The sequence below is a fragment of the Spermophilus citellus genome (genome assembly GCF_964194105.1).
Source record: "Spermophilus citellus genome assembly, chromosome: 4".
NCBI lineage: Eukaryota > Metazoa > Chordata > Mammalia > Rodentia > Sciuridae > Spermophilus > Spermophilus citellus.
In genome coordinates this window covers 137,415,296-137,433,440 of record NC_138185.1, presented here as the reverse complement: position 1 = coordinate 137,433,440, position 18,145 = coordinate 137,415,296, and the positions used below count along the sequence as shown (strand labels likewise).

Sequence of the window (18,145 nt, the reverse complement as noted above, 5' to 3'; positions counted from 1 at the left end):
ATGCTGGGTCCTGGAGGAGAGAAGGTCAGGGGAGAGTTAACTCTGGCAGTGCTCCCAGGAGTGGGGATGGTGACTAGGGGTGCCAGTTGGTCTCAAGGGGTGGGCAGAAATTGCAGAAGAATATCCTTGGCATGAGACAGATTGCAAGAGCCTTCCAGAGGTTCTCACCATGGGAACCAAGAAACTCCACCTCCAGGTGGGGAACCTACCAGAGTAGTCTACTGCTCCTCCTGCCGTTATTGAAGGTATTCCTTCCAGCCCTGCAACACACACTCTAAAAGAGGAGTCACATCCCCACTACTACCAAAAGTAATTAAACCCAAACCAGAAAAGTATGAGTCCAATAAAGTTCTGATCCTTCCCTTGATACCTTCTTCAAAATATCAGATTCTCCCCCCAACCCTTATGTAGCAGTGAATGGCCCTGTTTTGCTAAGGGCATGCGGACATCGAATAGTGCTCGGCCACATTCATTCACCAAGCCTGGAATGTGCGGGTTTATCTCCGTTGATTTTTTTTTTTTTGGGGGGGGGCAGAGTATTGGAGAGTTAACCCAGAGGCGTTTTACCACTGAGGTACATCCCCAGCCTTTTTATTTTTTTATTTTGAGACAGGGTCTCACTAAGTTGCACAGAGACTCGCTAAATTGCTGAGGCTGGCCTGGAACTCGCAATTCTGCCTCAGCTTCCTGAGTGGCTAGGATTACAGGAGGGAGCCACCGCGCCCCACTCCATCCATTTTCCCTAGCAATTCTTCCTCCTACTCTAGCACCCAGCCCACAGAGGACTCCTCCTCTGGTAAGCCTTCTTTGAATGCCCCCACCCACTCAGGTCTCGGTGCACCTCCGGGTGGCTTCCCCTCGCGCAGAACTTACTACGCTGTACAGTTATTTGTGACTTTTCAGCCCCAGCCTGGGAGCCTCTTGTCTCCACGACACCTCTCTTCCCATCCCAGGCACCAAGCGGGAAGCGGCTGGAGAGAAGGAGTGGGAGGCACCAAGTAGACATTCTGCCAGGGCCACTACATTCTGGAGGATTTGACTCTGCTCCATTCTTCCTATGCGGTCTCCAGACCCCTTGCACCTCGCACAACCCACGCACCGAGGGATGAGACCTGGCGGGGTGAATGCCACCAGCAGCAGAAGCCTAGCTTCCTTTCCTTGGATTTGAGAAAAGACAACGACAGAGGCGCCCATTCATCCCTGTTGGGTGTGCGGAGTCCCCGACGGGCTCCTACGGACCCCAGGCCTAGACTTTTCTTCGTCCCCCTCCCGGCCCGGCAGCCTAGGAATCCGGGTGGAAGCGCACTGCCCGGCGTGCTGCAACTCGGCAGGAGCCGTTGTGTGGACGGCTCGTGCTAGGCGCATCCCGGCCCTTTCTCAAAGTTGAGAGCCGGGCATCCGCTCTCCCGCGCGCTTGAGGTGAGTAGTTCCAGCTACCCTGGAGGCCAACTCCGTGACACAGTGGACACGAACCTCCAAGACCCGGTGCCAGAGGGCAGCTTCCCGGTTTCTTCTGGTTCTGCCCTTCCTCTGATACTCTGTGGACTCGGTCACCAGGCACCCTGTATGGATGTCATGCCCGCGGGTACAGAGATCTCCAATGGAATTGAGAGCTGTGCCCTCCACCCCCACCACTAGGAGAAGCTGGGAAGTTCTCTGGTGAGGGCGTGAGGGAAGGAGACCACTGCACCCCCAGGTTTTCTTACATCACTAGCTTCACACAGAGTACCTGACCTCAGACCCTCACAGTCCCTTCTGCCTCCACATCACCACTGGGAAATTCTGAGGTTTAACTCCTGGAGAAACGAAGAGGAGACCCACAGGAACACGGGCTCTTGGAGAGATGGAAAACCTTGTTTCAAAAATACATCAGGAGGGGCTGGGGATGTGGCTCAAGCGGTAGCGCGCTCGCCTCGCATGCGTGCGGCCCGGGTTCGATCCTCAGCACCACATGCCAACAAAGATGTTGTGTCTGCTAAGAACTAAAAAATAAATATTAAAAATTCTCTCTCTCTCTCTCTCCCTCCCTCCCTCCCTCCCTCTCCCCTCTCTCCCTCTCTCTTAAAAAAAAAAAAATACATCAGGAGAGCCCTGCACCTGTAATCTCAGCGGTTTGGGAAGCTGAGGCAGGAGGATCGCGAGTTCAAAGCCAGCCTCAGTAAAAGCGAAATGCAAAGCAAGTCAGTAAGACCCAGTCTGTCAATAAAATACAAAATAGGGCTGAGGATGGGTTCAGTGGTCTAGTGTCCCCTGAGTTCAATCCCCGGTCCCAAAAGAAAGAATAAAGAGAAAAAAAGGCCTCAGGAGAGACTGTGGGATTTGTTTAGGTACTAGGGTTTGAACCCAGAGGCACTTTACCACTGAGCAACATCCCCAGCCCTTTTTTTTTTTTTTTTTTTTGAGACAGGGTCTCATTAAAATGCATTAGGCCTCCTTAAACTGCTGAGGCTGGCCTCAAACTTTGATCCTCCTGCCTCATCCTCTGGAGTAGTTGGTATTAGGCATGCACCACCGTGCCCACCTGAGAAACTATGTTCTTATTGTGTATACACAGGAACAGTCACATAATTTGTTCATTTTAGACAAGAATGACAGATTGTAGAGGGTCAGATAATACTACTAGATCCAGAACCCTGCTAAACTGCCCTTGCTTCCACCCTAGAGTATGCCCACCAAGTTTAGTCTATCAATTATAGAATAAAAGATTGCACTAGAGGAGAGCATGGGGACCCATGCTTATAATCCCAGAAATTTGGGATGCTGAGGCAGGAGGATCCCAAGTTCATTGCTAGCCTCAGCAACTAAGGGAGGTCCTAAGCAACTTAGCAAAACCCTATCTCAAAAAAGTGCTGGGGAGGGGCTGGTGTTGTGGCTCAGTGGTCCAGCGCACACCTTGCACGTGTGAGGCACTGGGTTCAATCTTCAGCACTACATAAAAATAAATAAAGGTATTATGTCTATCTACAACTTAAAAATATTTTTTAAAACGGGGAGTGGGGATGTAGCAGATATATCTCAGTAAGTAGAAAAGCACCCCTGGGTTTAATCCCCAGTACTGGGGTGGGGGAACTTACAGGGAAAAAGGCAAAATCCAGAGGCAAGGAAAAGGGTTTGGGGTTGGAGTTGAGGACACATCACTTCAAGGGAAGACAGCCATTCAATCCTCTTCAAGGAAAAAGGAGGTCTCCTGTTCTTTCCCATCCTGAAGTTTTCACTGAGCCCTGGCTCTGGCCAGACTTACGGTCCCCTCTTTAATATGCCCTGGGCAGAGAAGGAAAGTCAGAGGGACCAGAGTTGGGAAATATTTGTTGTTGTTGATAGAACTTTATTTTTATTTATTTATATGTGATGCTGAGAATTGAATCCAGTGCCTCACACATGCTAGGCAAGTGCTCTACCACTGAACCACAACCCCAGCCCCTGGGAAATATTTTGGATACATGAAGCAGCTGAGAGACCAAGAATTCCCAGGGCCTCCCTGACAATCCACTGGGACAAAATTTAAAGATGGCCAGTGGAAACTGTTTTCTAGTTGGATCCTTCTTCTATAAAACAATGCAAAATAAAAAAGTCATCACTTGGGGCTGGGGATGTGGCTCAAGTGGTAGCGCGCTCGCCTGGCATGCGTGCGACCCGGGTTCGATTCTCAGCACCACATACAAACAAAGATGTTGTGTCCGCCCAAGAACTGAAAGATAAATATTAAAAAATTCTCTCTCTCTCTCTCTCTCTCTCTCTCTCTCTCTCTCTCTCTCTCTCTCTCTCTCTCTCCCCCACCCCCTCTTAAAGAATAATAAAAAAAAAGTCATCACTCCCAGTAAGGGTTTATTTATTTCTATATCTTATGCACCTAGCACAATATCTGGTTCACAGCAGCTTCTCAATGGAAGTTTGTTTGCTGTGAATAAATGCATGAATCACAAGTATAACCATAGAATATTGGAATCTTGGGTTCAGAAAGTTTCTTGGAAAGATACCAAGTCCCACAGAGCATGACTGGTTGCTACTACAATGAGACCCTGTACCCCCTGATTCAGACTATCATGACAGTCCAACCCCTCTACTCTTCTTCACCACAGAGTTCTGCTTCCTTAGAGAAAAGTATTCAAGTCTCAAAGCAACAGATGCCTCCTCCATTCCACAGCACAGGTCAGAGGCTGTGTCTCCCTTTCTCTCCCCAGGTGAGAGACCCATTTTCAGTCTTAGGAAGCAGAAACTGGTGATTTGCTTGGCAGGATGTGTTGAGTAGTGGTTTTGCTCCTGACCCTGGAACCACTGGTGTTGCCCTGGGAATGGGGTAGAGGTAGAGCAGAGATATATTAGGAAGACCCCCACCCCAAAACTTCTCACATTGTAGTCTCATTTCCCAGGACCTCCTCTTTCTCAGCTTTCATGCCCTAGGGTTTTTTTCTCTCCAGGAGGAATGCAGCCCTTAGGACCTGGGAATCCTGAAGCCACCAGAGAGAGAGGAGTGAGGACTCAGGCATCTGAAAAAGCAAACCTCTAAGGTGGAGGAGGATCTCCCAACTGAGATGCCACCAGAAGACAGGTCATGGAGCTGGCCTGTGGTCAAGACAGTAATTCTCATGACCTATTTAAAAACAGCCAACTGGGCTGGGGATGTGGCTCAAGCGGTAGCGTGCGGCCCGGGTTCGATCCTCAGCACCACATACCAACAAAGATATTGTGTCCGCCAAGAACTAAAAAATAAATATTAAAAAAAAATTCTCTCTCTCTCTCCTCTCTCACTCTCTTTTTTTTTTTTTGAAATGTTTTTTTTTTTTTTTTATTGGTTGTTCACAACATTACAAAGCTCTTGACATAACCCACTTCATACATTGGACTGAAGTGGGTTATGAACCCCCAATTTTACCCCAAATGCAGCTTGCAGAGTCACATCGGTTACACCTCCACATTTTTACATAATGTCCTATTGGTAATTGTTGTATTCTGCTACCTTTCCTATCCCCTACTATCCCCCCTCCCCTCCCCTCCTCTCACTCTCTCTTTAGAAAAAAAAATAAAAAAGCTAATGGGAGGTCAAAGCATTTTAAAAAAAATAAAAATAAATAAATAAAAACAGCCAACTGATAAGCACCAAAATTTTGACACATTCTCTTATGCCCCAGCTCACCCCACCCCTGCTCTTTTTTTTTTTTTAATTTTTTTTTAACGAGAGAGAGTTTTAATATTTATTTTTTGGCGGACACAACATCTTTATTTTATATGTGGTGCTGAGGATCGAACCCGGGCTGCACGCATGCCAGACGAGCGCGCTACCGCTTGAACCACATCCCCAGCCCCCCCACCCCTGCTCTTATTTTTTTTTTTCAATGCTAGCCATTGTCTCTACCTATCTATTGAATCAGTCTGATTTTCTCCACATCCCTTCTATTCAGCATCAAAGTGGGTGAAGTAGGGCAGTGGCAGACTGCTGGCCTCCAACATGTGAGGCACAGGGTTTGATCCTCAGCACCACATAAAAATAAACAAAATAAAGGCATGCTGTCCATCTACAACTACAATATATATATATATATATATATATATATATATATATATATATATATATATTTTTTTTTTTTTAATGGGGATAGTAGCTGGATAGTAGCTGGCTATGGTCCTGTACACTTGTAATCTTAGCTACTCCAGAGGCTAAGGCAGTGTTGAAAGTTCCAGGCCAGCCTGGGCAATTTAGTGAGACCCTGTCTCAAAATAAAAGATAAAACAAGGGCTGGGGATGTATCTCAGGGGTAAAATACCACTGAGTCCCAGTACCAAACTAAGACAAAAAATAGCATAGCACAGGAATGAAAGTCAGGGGGTCCTTATAAGAAAATACTGACTTTTCCACCAAGGAGCTTTGGCCTTGCGCAAGCACCCTAACATTCCTGACTGTATCACTTCACCTTTGTTATATTCTATAATGTGAGGACACATGCGTCTAAGGCTGATTTCTGCTTTAAAAATCTACTGGATTAATTCTCAGTTTACCTGTTTCTCAGTGTGACCCTACCTGTCCAGTGAGGGACACCTGGGCAGGCACAGCAAAGAGTGATTTTTGGATTAAAAAAAAAAGAAAAAATTTTCCCATTTCTTAATCAAGTTGTTTTGTTGTTGATTTTAAGAGTACTCTAGGGCAGGGGATGTGGCTCAAGCGGTAGCTCGCTCGTCTGGCATGCGTGCGGCCCGGGTTCGATCCTCAGCACCGCATACAAACAAAGATGTGTCTCCGCCGAAAACTAAAAAAAAAATAAATATTAAAATTCTCTCTCTCTCTCTCTCTCTCTTAGAAAAAATAAAATAAAAATGTCATTTCTCAGGGAAATGGGAAATATTTTTAAAAAAAGAGTACTCTATACATTATGGGTCTCAATTCTTTTTTTTTTTTTTTTTGATGGTACTGGGGATTGAACCCCAGGGCATTGTGCATGCAAGGCAAGCACTCTACCAACTGAGCTATATCCCCAGCCCCCGGGTCTCAATTCTTTATCAAATATATGATTTGGACATATTTTCTCACATTCTGTGGATTAACCTTTTTTACTTTATTGATATATATATATTATACTTTATATATATATATTTGTACTTTATATATATATATATATTATTACTTTATTGATATATATATATATATATATATTTTTTTTTTGTACTGGGAATTGAACCCAGGAGCACTCAACCACCGAGCCAAATCCTCAGCCCTATTTTGTATTTTATTTAGAGAGAGGGTCTCTCTCTTTTTTGGGTCCCTCACTTTTGCTGAGGCTGGTTTTGAACTCGCAATCCTCCTGCCTCAGTCTCCTGTTGGAATTACAGGCGTGTGCTACTGTACTGGCTTGATATTGTCTTTTAAAGGACAATATTTATAATTTTTAAGAAATAAAAAAGAGTAATTTGGGGGTTTTTAGTGTGGTAGATCTAAGACTTGGGCAAGTGCCTAATACAAGAAGAAAAGGAATTGTGCCCCTGTATTTTCTCTTAGCAGTTGGGTCAGAGACCTAGAACTCCTCCTACTTTTACCTCCAGCGTTACCCATACATGGCCTGGTCCATAGGTATGTAGTACATGTTTCCTTTCCTCGTTTTTCTTCCTCCCTTGCCAACTCTGGCAGGTCCTGGGTTTGCCCCCCAAGCCCACCCTCTGAGTACAGCTCCTTCCCACCTCCTGCTACAGAGTAGCATAGTTCCTGAGGAAGGAGAGAAGTGAGGGTTAGAACATGGGTGTTTCCAGGCCTTCAAGCTATTGAGTATATCCCTTGAATACACACCCAGGCTCCTTCAGACCTCCATGTCCCAGAGAAGCTATCCATGTGATTTCACAGAGCAATCAGTTGTTCAAATATCTGTATTTCCTTTTTTTCTCTCATTCCTTCATTCCATTTCTCCTTCCCACTCTTTTTTCCCACATCTTTTTTCCCAACATTTTGCTTCATTTTTCAGTTCCCCAGCATCTTCTTTCTTCTTTGCTGAAGTTTCCCATTCTCCCTCTGAACCCTTATTTTCCCTATTCTTGAACCATTTTGAGTCCTGGCTGAAGAGAGAAAAGAGAAGGCAAGCGGTGGTGCACACTTGTAATCCCAATGGGTTAGGAGCCTGAGATAGGAGGATAGCAAATTGAAGACCAGCCTCGGCAATTTAGCGAGACTCTCAGCGACTTAGTGGAACCCTGTCTCAAAATAAAAAACAAAAAGGAACTTGAGATGTGGCTCAGTGGTAAAGCACCTCTGGGTTCAATAACCAGTACCAAAAAACAAAACAAAACAGGAAGGCAAATCCTCCTGTGGCTTTAGTAAGCCTTGGAGGCAATCCTTCTAGGAATTGCCTCTCCTCAGGACCTCAACAATCCAGGGCTATAGGTGCCTGATGGGGGATCCTCAGGCATTTGGGGAAAAGCAGAAAATACTGGCATCTCAAAGCAGCCTTGCAGTTCAGTTAAGTTGACCACCAACATGTAAGGAAGCCAAAGACCTAAACAGCACTAATGACACTAATCCGTGCTTTGCAATGTCTGAAATTTCAGTATCAGCACTCTCTTCCAAGTAGTCCAGCCCCAACTCAGGTCGGTGAGGTTTTCCTACAATTAAAAGTGAGGAAATGAACTCAAGTGTTGAACAACTGCCTAAAATTCCATCTAGCACCACACTAAAAAGCATCTCGTTTTAGATTTCATACCTATTTTATTGTTGCTGCTGCTGCTGTTGTTTTCAGTGCTGGGGATTGAATCCAGGGCCTTGTGTATGCTAGGCAAATTACTGGTGAGCTATATATTTTCAGCCCACATTTTTTTTTAGCCTACATTTAATCTTATTTTATTCTCATAGTAACTTTGTAAAGTGGACAGTAACCATGCAAAGGAGAATCAGCAGAGGTGAAATGACTTGCTTAAAGTCACACAGTAGACACCAAGCCCCAGAGCTCCAAAGGGAGAGGGAGAAGGGGAGGGGAGAGGAGGAGGAGGAGGAGGAGGAGGAGGAGGAGGAGGAGGAGGAGGAAGGGTTCTGCACTGCCAGAGGGTGTGTGTGTGTGTAGGGAGGGAAGGAAGCCCAGGACTAGACTGGGACACTTGGAGAAATCCAGGCTCCGCCTCCCGACCTTGTCCTCTGCCCGCCAGGAAGTGGGGAGCTTCATAGGATGGGGGTTGGAGAGCAGCCTCAATTGGACCCCGTGACAGAGTCTCGAACTGGGCTTACGCCCTGGGGTGGGGATTCTTTGGGAAGCTGATGGCCTTGAACTCTGTGCTTAGGGCCCTGGCTGGAGAAAAGCCTCAGAGACTTGGAAAACTTTGCCTTGGATGAATAAGGAAAGGAGTCAGAGGAACTGGGTGAGAGCTGGAGCAGTTCCTTCCTGGTGGGGTCAGGGTCCTCGGAGTCGACTGGAGGAATTTTTCCCAGTTCCAAATCCGAGAAAGACAGTAAGGCCCAGAAGTGGAGCGGCCCCTCCCGCCACCTCGAGGGCGGGTCGAGAGGCCGCCTGGGCCACGCCCGAGTTTTGTGCCGACAGTGTTAGGGATTCCTTGCTACCGGGAGGGGTAACCCAAAGCCTTCCCAGCCACGCAAGGGTCCAGGGAGGCCCGCGCTTTCTCTGAAAGTGAAAGGAGTGGGCGGGGGGGCGCGGCCGAGGCGGGGCCCAAACTGGTGCGGCTCAGGCTCCGCCCCGGGGCAGTCTCAAGCCGGAGGCGCTGAGCGTCTTCAGTCCCCGCCGCGCCGCGGGCTGGTGGGCTCAGTTGCTGCTCCAGTGCGGGGAAATGACCCTTCCCGGAGGCCCGACGGGCATGGCGCGATCGGGGAGCGCCGGGTCCTGCAGTCCCGGGCTGGAGCGGGCCCCGCGCCGGAGTGTCGGAGAGCTGCGCCTGCTCTTCGAGGCGCGCTGCGCCGCGGTTGCTGCCGCCGCCGCTGCCGGGGAACCCCGGGCCCGTGGGGCCAAGCGGCGTGGGGGACAGGTTCCAAACGGGCTTCCGCGGGCTCCCCCAGCCCCGGTGATCCCGCAGCTGACCGTGACAGCCGAGGAACCGGACCTACCCCCGACCAGCCCTGGACCGCCGGAGCCGGAGGGTGACTGGCTCCCGGCAGTGGGCTCGCACCTGCAACAGCCACGGCGCCTTTCCACCTCGTCACTTTCCTCCACCGGCTCCTCGTCGCTGCTTGAGGACTCGGAGGACGACCTGCTGAGCGACAGCGAGAGCCGGAGCCGCGGCAACGTGCAGCTGGAAACAGGCGAGGAGGTGGTTCAGGTACGGGCCGCGGGGGCGGGGCCAGCGCCGGGCACCCGGGCTGCGCTTTGGGGACTCAGCTTTGAGCTCTTGTACGACCAACTTCTGTCCCACGGTTCCTGGGTTGAGGGTCCAATTCACACTATTAAGGAGGAACATGGGGGCCGGAGGGAGGAGCCAGGCGGACCTCTCGCCTTGGTAGTTTTCACCTCCACTCCGCAGACTGGTCCCAGCCGGGCCCTGGGGCGTCTAAGTGGGATGAGGAGTACGCGACCTGCTGTGGAGAACGGGCGAGGTGAGGGCTCATACCTTGGTGGCAGAGAGGTAGCACTGGGGGATCAAAGGAGCCTTAGTCTTGCCTCCTGAACCCTCGGAATTAGGGGGACAAATGAACGCTTCCCTCTCTCCCCGCCCCCTCTCGGTGCCGCGGCCCCACCCCCGCCGTTGCCACGGTTTCCCTCTCCTGAGTGGGAGTGGAACGGCGCTCCAGGCTCTGCTCCGGAGCCGCTGCCGTCTGCTCCCGGCGCCCGCACGAGGCGTGGACGCAGGAAAGGAATGCGCAGGGCTGGAGCTCTGGCAGGGAGCGGAATGCAGCCCACCTGGTGCGCACCCCAATGTCTTCGGTTTACAGCTCCTGCACGTGGCACAGGAGAAGGTAAACTGAGGCTGAAAGGGGACAGGAGCAGTATCTGTAGTCACTGCCTCTGGATAGTCTGGATATTTTGGAACCAAATTTGGCCCTCGGATAACAGGCCAGAGTGCGGTGAAGTCATTCCTGGTGTCCGCTCCTTAGGGATGTGTGCCTCCTGGGATAGCTGCCTTGTCGCCCTGGTTTTGACCAAGACCAGATTCTTTAACTGCACGCAGTCAGTGTGGAATTGTTCTAGATCCACATTACGCAAGTATCCCGGGAGCTGAGGCAGAAGCGAGGGGCGCCCCAGTGTCTCCAAGCCTGTCCAAAACACCAGGTCCTGACGACTAGGGGTGAAAGCCGCGGACGCACGCTGGGGTTGCCTGGACGCTGCGGGAAGAGTGCTGGGACACGGCCCGGTCCTTTTGGACCAGAGCTCCACTACACACGGATTGGACCAGGTGGGGGAGACCGACCATATAACAACTTTCAATGGTTCCGTGACTCAGAGAACCTCGGAGAGCGGTGGGGTTTGTAAGACACACACACACACACACACACACACACACACACACCAAAAAAAAAAAAAAACTCACAGAAGGAACACCCCTCCGCTGTCAGGTGTAGGCGCGGGGGCTCAGTCACGAGCCTGTCTCATCCTTCTTCCTCGGCGGGTAAGCTTACCCCCCTGACCAATGATGGATCCTGAGCCAACACTGGCCTATGTGTTTCCAAGACAGTGGAATATAGAAGAACGACCGGACCCCTCCCACCCCTCCTCAACCTGAGCAGTAGGTAGGCTACTCCCCCGCTCAAATCTCTGACACCTGAGAGGCGGACTCAAGGAGAAAGGGCGCGACCAGTGGGGGCGCAAGGCACACCCCATTAGCCTCTTCCGCCCATGGGATCCAGCCAAGCTGCGGCTGGGGGTGGGGGGGTGGCGGCAGTATTGCCTGGAAGAGGTACCACAGCCCAAGCCTGCATGCAGTTTGTAGGCAGCCTCGGCTGGGTCAAGAGTTGGAAAACCAACCTCAGGTCGACCTCTCCCACCCCGTGTCTCTGCTTCTCCCGACGCCAGGAGCTGTTGCAGATGGCCGTTGAGGGCCCTTCTAGTTCCAAGGCTGCGTCTTCCAGGCCTTCCCAACCCCCAGCCCGGCAGGGCCTCCCTGAAGGCAAACAGCCACCACAGAGCAGATAAGCCAGGGGCTGTTGACAGAGGTTGCCTGCGTCCGCGTGGAAGAGCCCTGAACGGACTTTGCCTCGCACCGCGGGTCCCGCAGTCTGCACAGCACACCCGCCCAGGCCACTTTTAGGGCTTCCCCTGGCAGGAAGCAGAACCCTCAGGCTGACTGTGAAGGATGCACCCAAGGAAAGGATACTGTGGCCCCACTCTAGGACTCTCAGATGGCCAGCCCCTTACATTGTAGCCTGAGCTGACCAAGGTCAGGGGAGATTCTGCCTGCTTTATTCTGGTGCATGCAACCTTCCTCTAGACCTCCAAGCATCCTGTAAAGCCTGTCTAGAGCAGGATATTTGGAAATGGGCAGCCTCTCTTTCTTTGATGGCCTTTCCTCTGGTAGAGGGAAGAGTCAGGGTCAGTGAAATCCAGACATGCCAAGAAGAGTAGTTGGAGGCCTTTCCCCAAGGGTAGTTGTCATGATATTCTTACACCTGCCTCCTCAAACAATTGTGAAGGGTAGTTCTAGCAGAACAGAGGGTGTTTGGCTCTTGTTCATCTGTTTTTCTTCTCTCGGTACTCCAGGCTAGGTAAGGAGACCTGGATGCTGTCCCCTTCTGGACTGAGAACCCCCACACATCACTTTCCACTAATTATAGAGTAGAATTTAGGTTAACAGACTTCTTTTTTAAAAAGCAAATGCCCATGGGAAGGTGAAGTCGTGGGTCAATTTATACCTTAGTGCAAATCATTCTATAAATTTAAACTGATTGCTCTCCCTACCACCACCACAGGGAGTGCTAGTTTGATAGGACAATTGGAACATGGGGAGGGTGTTGGGCTGGCAGAGAGCTGTATGACTGACTGGAGCCCAGAACAAAAGTGAAGACAGCAAATGATCTGTTTTGGTAGGAGATAGGCTGAGAGTCTGGGGTGATATGAGGAACAAGTGTCTTCAAGGCTTCCAAATAGAGTTTAGATTAGAGAGGGTCCGGTGCTAGTATCCAGCTAAGCTCAGCCCAGTAGCACATATTCCTTGTTCAGCCCTAGCAGTGGGGATTACCAGGGGGCCTCTTATGACTTCATCAAGGAGTGTCTCACACAGTCAGCTCCTCTGATTATTGCCCCCAGATACCCAGGTAGTTTCTGGCTGTGTGTAGGTTTCCAAGGGCATCTCCATGGAGGAAAGGCTGGGCCAAAGGATGGGGTTTTGGCCTCCTTGGCAGCTAGATTTCACTCTGTAACATTAAAAATCTGCTTTCTGATGCCCATATAATGAAAGTCTTACCTGTTCAAAAATATCTTCCCTGCCGTTGTTCATGAGCCAAAATTCCCACCCACTTACCAACCTAACCACCCACTGAAGAATGATTCTCCAAAGCCTTCTTGGATACATTCATTTGTGAATGTATTATGTTTCATGGGGGATCCCTAAGATAGAAGATGGTAGCCAGTTGGGGTTCATGATATTTGCATCAACTCTTTCCACGCTTGACCATATCTGTTACTGGCAAGGGAGATAAATCCTGTCAAAGAAACCTCAGGAGGGTTCACCTGAAATAATGGGTATGGAAGCCCTTTGTTTCCTACATAGCTAGAACCAGTCATAGTGACTGCTGCTCTTGGCTCATGTGAGACTCACAAAACCAGGGTAGAAGAGTAGGTAATGGTTTCATTTCACCTCAACTTGGGAGCAATTTGATGCTGTTATCACACATGAACCAAGTTGAAGTATACCATATCAAACCCTCTTCACCCAGGCCTACCTTCCACCTTCCAGACCCCTCAATGCTTCCTTCCACATGACCCCAGAAGGAATCTTCTATCTTAGGGAGGTAACTGCCATCTTCTATCTTAGGGAGATAAGTCCCCCATGAAGTATAATACATTCACAAATGAATGTATCCAAGAAGGCTTTGGAGAACTAACCCAAGCTGCTTTCCCCTTTTACTAGGGTAGCTATAGAACTAGTTGTTATGCTATTGCTAAATTCATTCTGGTCCTACTATTCCCCAAGTTTTGCTGACAGGCCCCTAAAACTGCCTGAAGTTCCCATTGTTAAAACCATGACTTTACATGAAAGCAAAGGTGTCTAGCCAGTAGGGAGAAGTCCCCAGGCTAATCTCAGTGTTCCCTCAGAGATCAAAACCCTCCTAGCTCCTTAAAGCTGCTAATCATTTTACCTTGTACAAATCTCTCTCATGTGGTACCCCATTTTGACTCCATAAAGGGAGAGAGGACGATAGTATAAACTTTGAAACCTTCTGGAGAAACTGGATCAGGGGAGGGAGGTGGACAAGTAGACAGCTTCAACCAAAAATGGGGATTTAGGGCCAAGGAATAAGGGGTTGCTAAGTTCTCTGAAAGCTGGTGATATAGCTTAGTGGTAAAGCACTTGTCTAGTATCCCCAAGGCCCTAGGTTCAATCCCCAGCAGCACACACACACAAAATTAACTCCTATAAGCCTTGATTTTCTTCTGCAAAACGGGACTAATAATATCAACTCATGCATTTGCTGTGCCTGGGGATTATCATCATCAAGATTCCCAAATGGAATGTGAGAGAAGGGGATCTGAAACAATGCTGCTGAATATATATGGTACATAAATAATCTTCCTGGAATTTTACTTAAGGATTTGGAGGTGGGGAGTTTTATAATAAAACTTGGATTTATTATGCAGGAAAATGCAAGCCTTGTATGTATTTAAAGATTTTAAAAGGGAGTTTTGAAAGAGATGTCATGCTTCTAGTGGGCTGCTTCTGGCTACACCCCCAGTTCCCCAGGGATTGGACATGTGATTACGCCCTACTGTGCCACGTAGGGACTTTAGTAGGAAAGCGAGAGCAACACTGTCTAAGGGAAGATGAGAAAGTGCCTGGCAAGCAGTCAGCAGTTAGTAAATGGGGGCTCATGTTAGGGCAGTCACTATGTCAACCTAGAGAACACAGACCTATACATATAACTTGTGTGGCTTCATTCAGCTAAAAAGTGACAAAGTCAGAACTGGAACCCACTGTTCACTCCCCACCCAGGGCTTTGTCACCAACTCCCCATGTGAAAGGCTTTATGATTAGCAGCCTTTCACTACTTAGGCCACCTCCTTTGTTCTCCTTTTCCCTCTTAGAATTTCCTCTTGGCATAGGACTGGGTTCCAGTCCTATGGGAACATACACGTGTAACTCCTTTAAATGGCAGGCATCCCTGTGAGAAGGCAATAGACACAGATAAGCAAACCTGTGCACTTCAGAGAGCAGACATAGGACTACTGAGTCCGAGGTAAGAAACAGAAAGGTCCCAGTTGTCTGCTTTCAGGATTGGATGAAGGCCTAAGCAATATTCATAACGCAAGGGGTACATCCCCCAAAATCTACTTCTCTCAGTCAGTTTTGTCTGACAGTATTCAGCTTTGCTTCCTATTTTCAGGCTTAAATTTCTGGGTTCAGGGGCTGGGGATGTGGCTCAAGCGGTAGCGCGCTCGCCTGGCATGTGTGCGGCCCGGGTTCGATTCTCAGCACCACATACAAACAAAGATGTTGTGTCTGCCAAAAACTGAAAAATAAATATTGAAATTCTCTGTCTTTAAAAAAAAAAAAAAAAAAAAAAATTTCTGGGTTCAGATCAGAACCCAGGGTGACTTGGGCTTCGCCAACAAGTGAGGAATGCATGGAATCCAGGGACAACCGAGAGTCTTGGGGAGATGCAAAACTTTCTCAGGCCCTGGCAGGCTGGCATACATGCCCTAGACCCCAAAAGGTTGATTCTGTTTGTTCCCTAAATGAAAGGAACTGAGGTCCCTAGTGAATTAATTGGTGATCCAGATTTGTCCATCTTCTGCTTCACACCACGGAATGAGATGCCCCAGGGAGCTGAGCGCCTATCACCCAAGATTCATTTACTACTCCCAACAACCCAGAAAATGTAGTTATTTCTCCAATTTATAGATGAAAAGACTGATGCACAAAGGCTTGTTTTTCAGGCCCTAGAATCTTCTGAAGCATTGATAGAAATGCACATTTTTGGCTACATCCCAGACCTACTCAAGAGTTTCCCTGCAGTAGACTCATTAGAGCCTCAAATCTGTAACAAGGGTGATCATCAGGTTGTTCCCATGCTCACAAAAGTTGAAAAACCTTGATAGTGCAATTTAGTAACCCACCCAAAGTAACTTCTGAGTGGTAGAGCTCAGGCATAAACTTGAGCTTTCTGACATTAGGTCCAGGGCTCTTTTCAGCTTATTGGAGAAACTGAAATCAGGTTCTCTATGTCTGCCTCAGTGCCCACCACATTGCCCCACAATAAACTCCCTGAATGAATGGATGAGTAAATGAAATTGTGTGACCCCAGCTGCTTCCACTGTGTTAGGGTCAGGACAAGGCCCTATTCCAGTGGAAAACATTTATGCATTACTGAGACACCAGTTTGCAGACTGGGCCCGTGTTGCTTTCAGAAAAGCCACTGGCAAAAGATCCGGACCATGGTGAATCTGCCAGTCATGAGCCCTTTCAAGAAGCGCTATGCCTGGGTGCAGCTGGCGGGACACACAGGTAAGTGAGAATCACTGCCGATACCAGTGCGTGGGGAGGGTTACTGAGACTGGAAGGGACTGAGTAGCACTAACTGGTGCCCCTCCGCAGGGAGTTTCAAGGCTGCCGGCACTAGTGGACTGATCCTGAAGCGCAGCTCTGAGCCTGAGCGCTATTGCCTGGCGCGGCTGATGGCTGATGCGCTGCGTAGCTGTGTGCCCGCCTTCCATGGCGTTGTGGAGCGCGACGGCGAAAGCTACTTGCAATTGCAGGACCTGCTTGATGGCTTCGACGGACCCTGCGTGCTTGACTGCAAGATGGGTGTCAGGTTTGCATGCCCTGCTGGGCCAAGAGGAACCAACGTGGGCTGGGACAATCGCTCAATTCAGTTCCCAAGGCAAGTACTAGATTGGGGTCCTGGTGCCCGCACCTCACATCCTGTTTCCTGTCTGTGCTCCCGCAGGACGTACCTGGAAGAGGAACTGACCAAGGCCAGAGAGCGGCCCAAACTTCGGAAGGACATGTACAAGAAGATGCTGGCGGTGGATCCTGCAGCACCCACTGAGGAGGAGCACGCACAACGGGCTGTCACTAAGCCTCGCTACATGCAGTGGCGGGAAGGCATCAGTTCCAGTACCACGCTTGGCTTCCGTATCGAGGGCATCAAGGTGGGCCAGGCCCACTTTGCTTTGCACCTCAAAGCCCTTGTTTCATCCCAGCCCCTTTCGGCCGGGCAGGTGTTCTTCCCCCTTTTTTGAACACTCCACCAGCAGCACCGAGCGACGCCCTCTGGCGGCGGGTCTCACTGTCCCTAGAAGTTAATGTCCTGGGAGGTATTGCTGCCCTGGCATGATTCTCTTCCCACCACCCCATGCGGGTCAGGGCCCCTGACACTCCCTGCCCACCTCCTTCAGAAAGCAGATGGCTCCTGCAGCACCGACTTCAAGACTACACGAAGCCGAGAACAAGTGACTCGCGTCTTTGAGGAGTTTGTACAAGGCGATGCAGAAGTGCTGGTGAGAACCTGATCCCAGAATCCTGATATGTTGAAGCATCTGAAACCAAGGGTGCCTCCTGGTCACCTGTTCTAGTGCCTTTGCCTATGTGACTTCCCCTGGTAGCATTTATTTAATTGTTGTAATTGCTGTATTTCCTTCCCTCCCGAGCCATGCAGGGGAGTCTCACAACCATATTTGCCAAGCTGAAAATGCATCATGGCTCCTAATGTTAGCAGGACTTCCTTAGCTTGTAAAATTAATTTGCCTACTCTACCCTCTCCAGAGGATGTATCTGAACCGTCTGCAGCAGATCCGAGATACCCTGGAGGTCTCTGAGTTCTTTAGGAGGCATGAGGTAAGAGGCTAGTGTGCTCAGGTGCTGGGTCTATGGTGGTTAGAGTGGGAAAAGAGTTGTGGGACTTCTTCAGGAAAAGGCCTGACTGTTGGGGCTTGGCAGGTGATTGGCAGCTCGCTCCTGTTTGTGCATGATCATTGCCATCGAGCCGGCGTGTGGCTCATCGACTTTGGCAAGACCACACCCCTTCCCGATGGTCAGATCCTGGACCACCGGCGGCCCTGGGAAGAGGGCAACCGTGAGGACGGCTATTTGCTGGGGCTGGACAATCTCATTACCATCCTGGCCAGTCTTGCTGAGAGATGAAGCCAACCCTTTGTCCCAACACTTGGGCCAACAGTCAGACAGATGTGGACCTGCAGCTGCATCCCCACTGTGCATGCCGGCAAGAGACAGGAATACCGCTGGGCGGGCAGTTCATTCAGGCCTGCAGGGCCAGGTGCCAACCACTAAGGGAATGCACTGCCAACACCCAGAATTGGCCTCCACTGAGCCCCAGTGTTCCCAGAGCTTAATGACACTAATTTTATAGGAGGGGAGGGGAACCATGGGCTCCTTCATCAGCCCAGCTCTTCTGAGGCAGCTTTGTACCTCTCCAGAGGGGCCAGGTAAAAAATTTTATTTCACACGTCTAGACCTATTGGTCTAACTTCCCACACTACAATGGACTCCTCTTCCTAATAAAACTCAAAGACTCAGTTTTGTGACTCAGGCCTCATCCACTCCCTCCTCTGGACTCCTTTCC

The 18,145-nt window shown here is 49.6% G+C and overlaps 1 protein-coding gene across 2 annotated transcripts; it reads left to right on the top strand.

Moving 5' to 3' along the window:
- The first annotated feature begins 8,837 nt into the window (after nucleotides 1–8,837).
- Nucleotides 8,838–18,070, top strand: ITPKA (inositol-trisphosphate 3-kinase A). Of its 2 annotated transcripts, none has more exons than XM_081291366.1 (7): nucleotides 8,838–9,735; nucleotides 15,972–16,068; nucleotides 16,159–16,375; nucleotides 16,511–16,715; nucleotides 16,962–17,063; nucleotides 17,329–17,400; nucleotides 17,503–18,070. In XM_081291366.1, exons 1-7 carry the CDS (start codon nucleotides 9,250–9,252, stop codon nucleotides 17,704–17,706), a joined length of 1,383 nt encoding a protein of 460 aa, XP_081147492.1. In that variant the 5' UTR covers nucleotides 8,838–9,249; the 3' UTR covers nucleotides 17,707–18,070. The 2 variants fall into 2 exon arrangements, with proteins under 2 accessions (XP_081147492.1, XP_081147493.1); XM_081291367.1 differs by lacking the exon at nucleotides 8,838–9,735 and adding an exon at nucleotides 9,952–10,369.
- The last annotated feature ends 75 nt before the right edge of the window (nucleotides 18,071–18,145 follow it).

What these genes read in the sequence shown, in the direction of transcription:
- ITPKA (XM_081291366.1), top strand. Translation starts at nt 9,250, where the DNA reads ATGACCCTTCCCGGAGGCCCGACGGGCATGGCGCGATCGGGGAGCGCC. An exon ending in GCAGCTGGCGGGACACACAG is followed by an intron (nt 16,069 to 16,158) that starts GTAAGTGAGAAT and finishes GCCCCTCCGCAG; the next exon opens with GGAGTTTCAAGGCTGCCGGC. An exon ending in AAGGCGATGCAGAAGTGCTG is followed by an intron (nt 17,064 to 17,328) that starts GTGAGAACCTGA and finishes TACCCTCTCCAG; the next exon opens with AGGATGTATCTGAACCGTCT.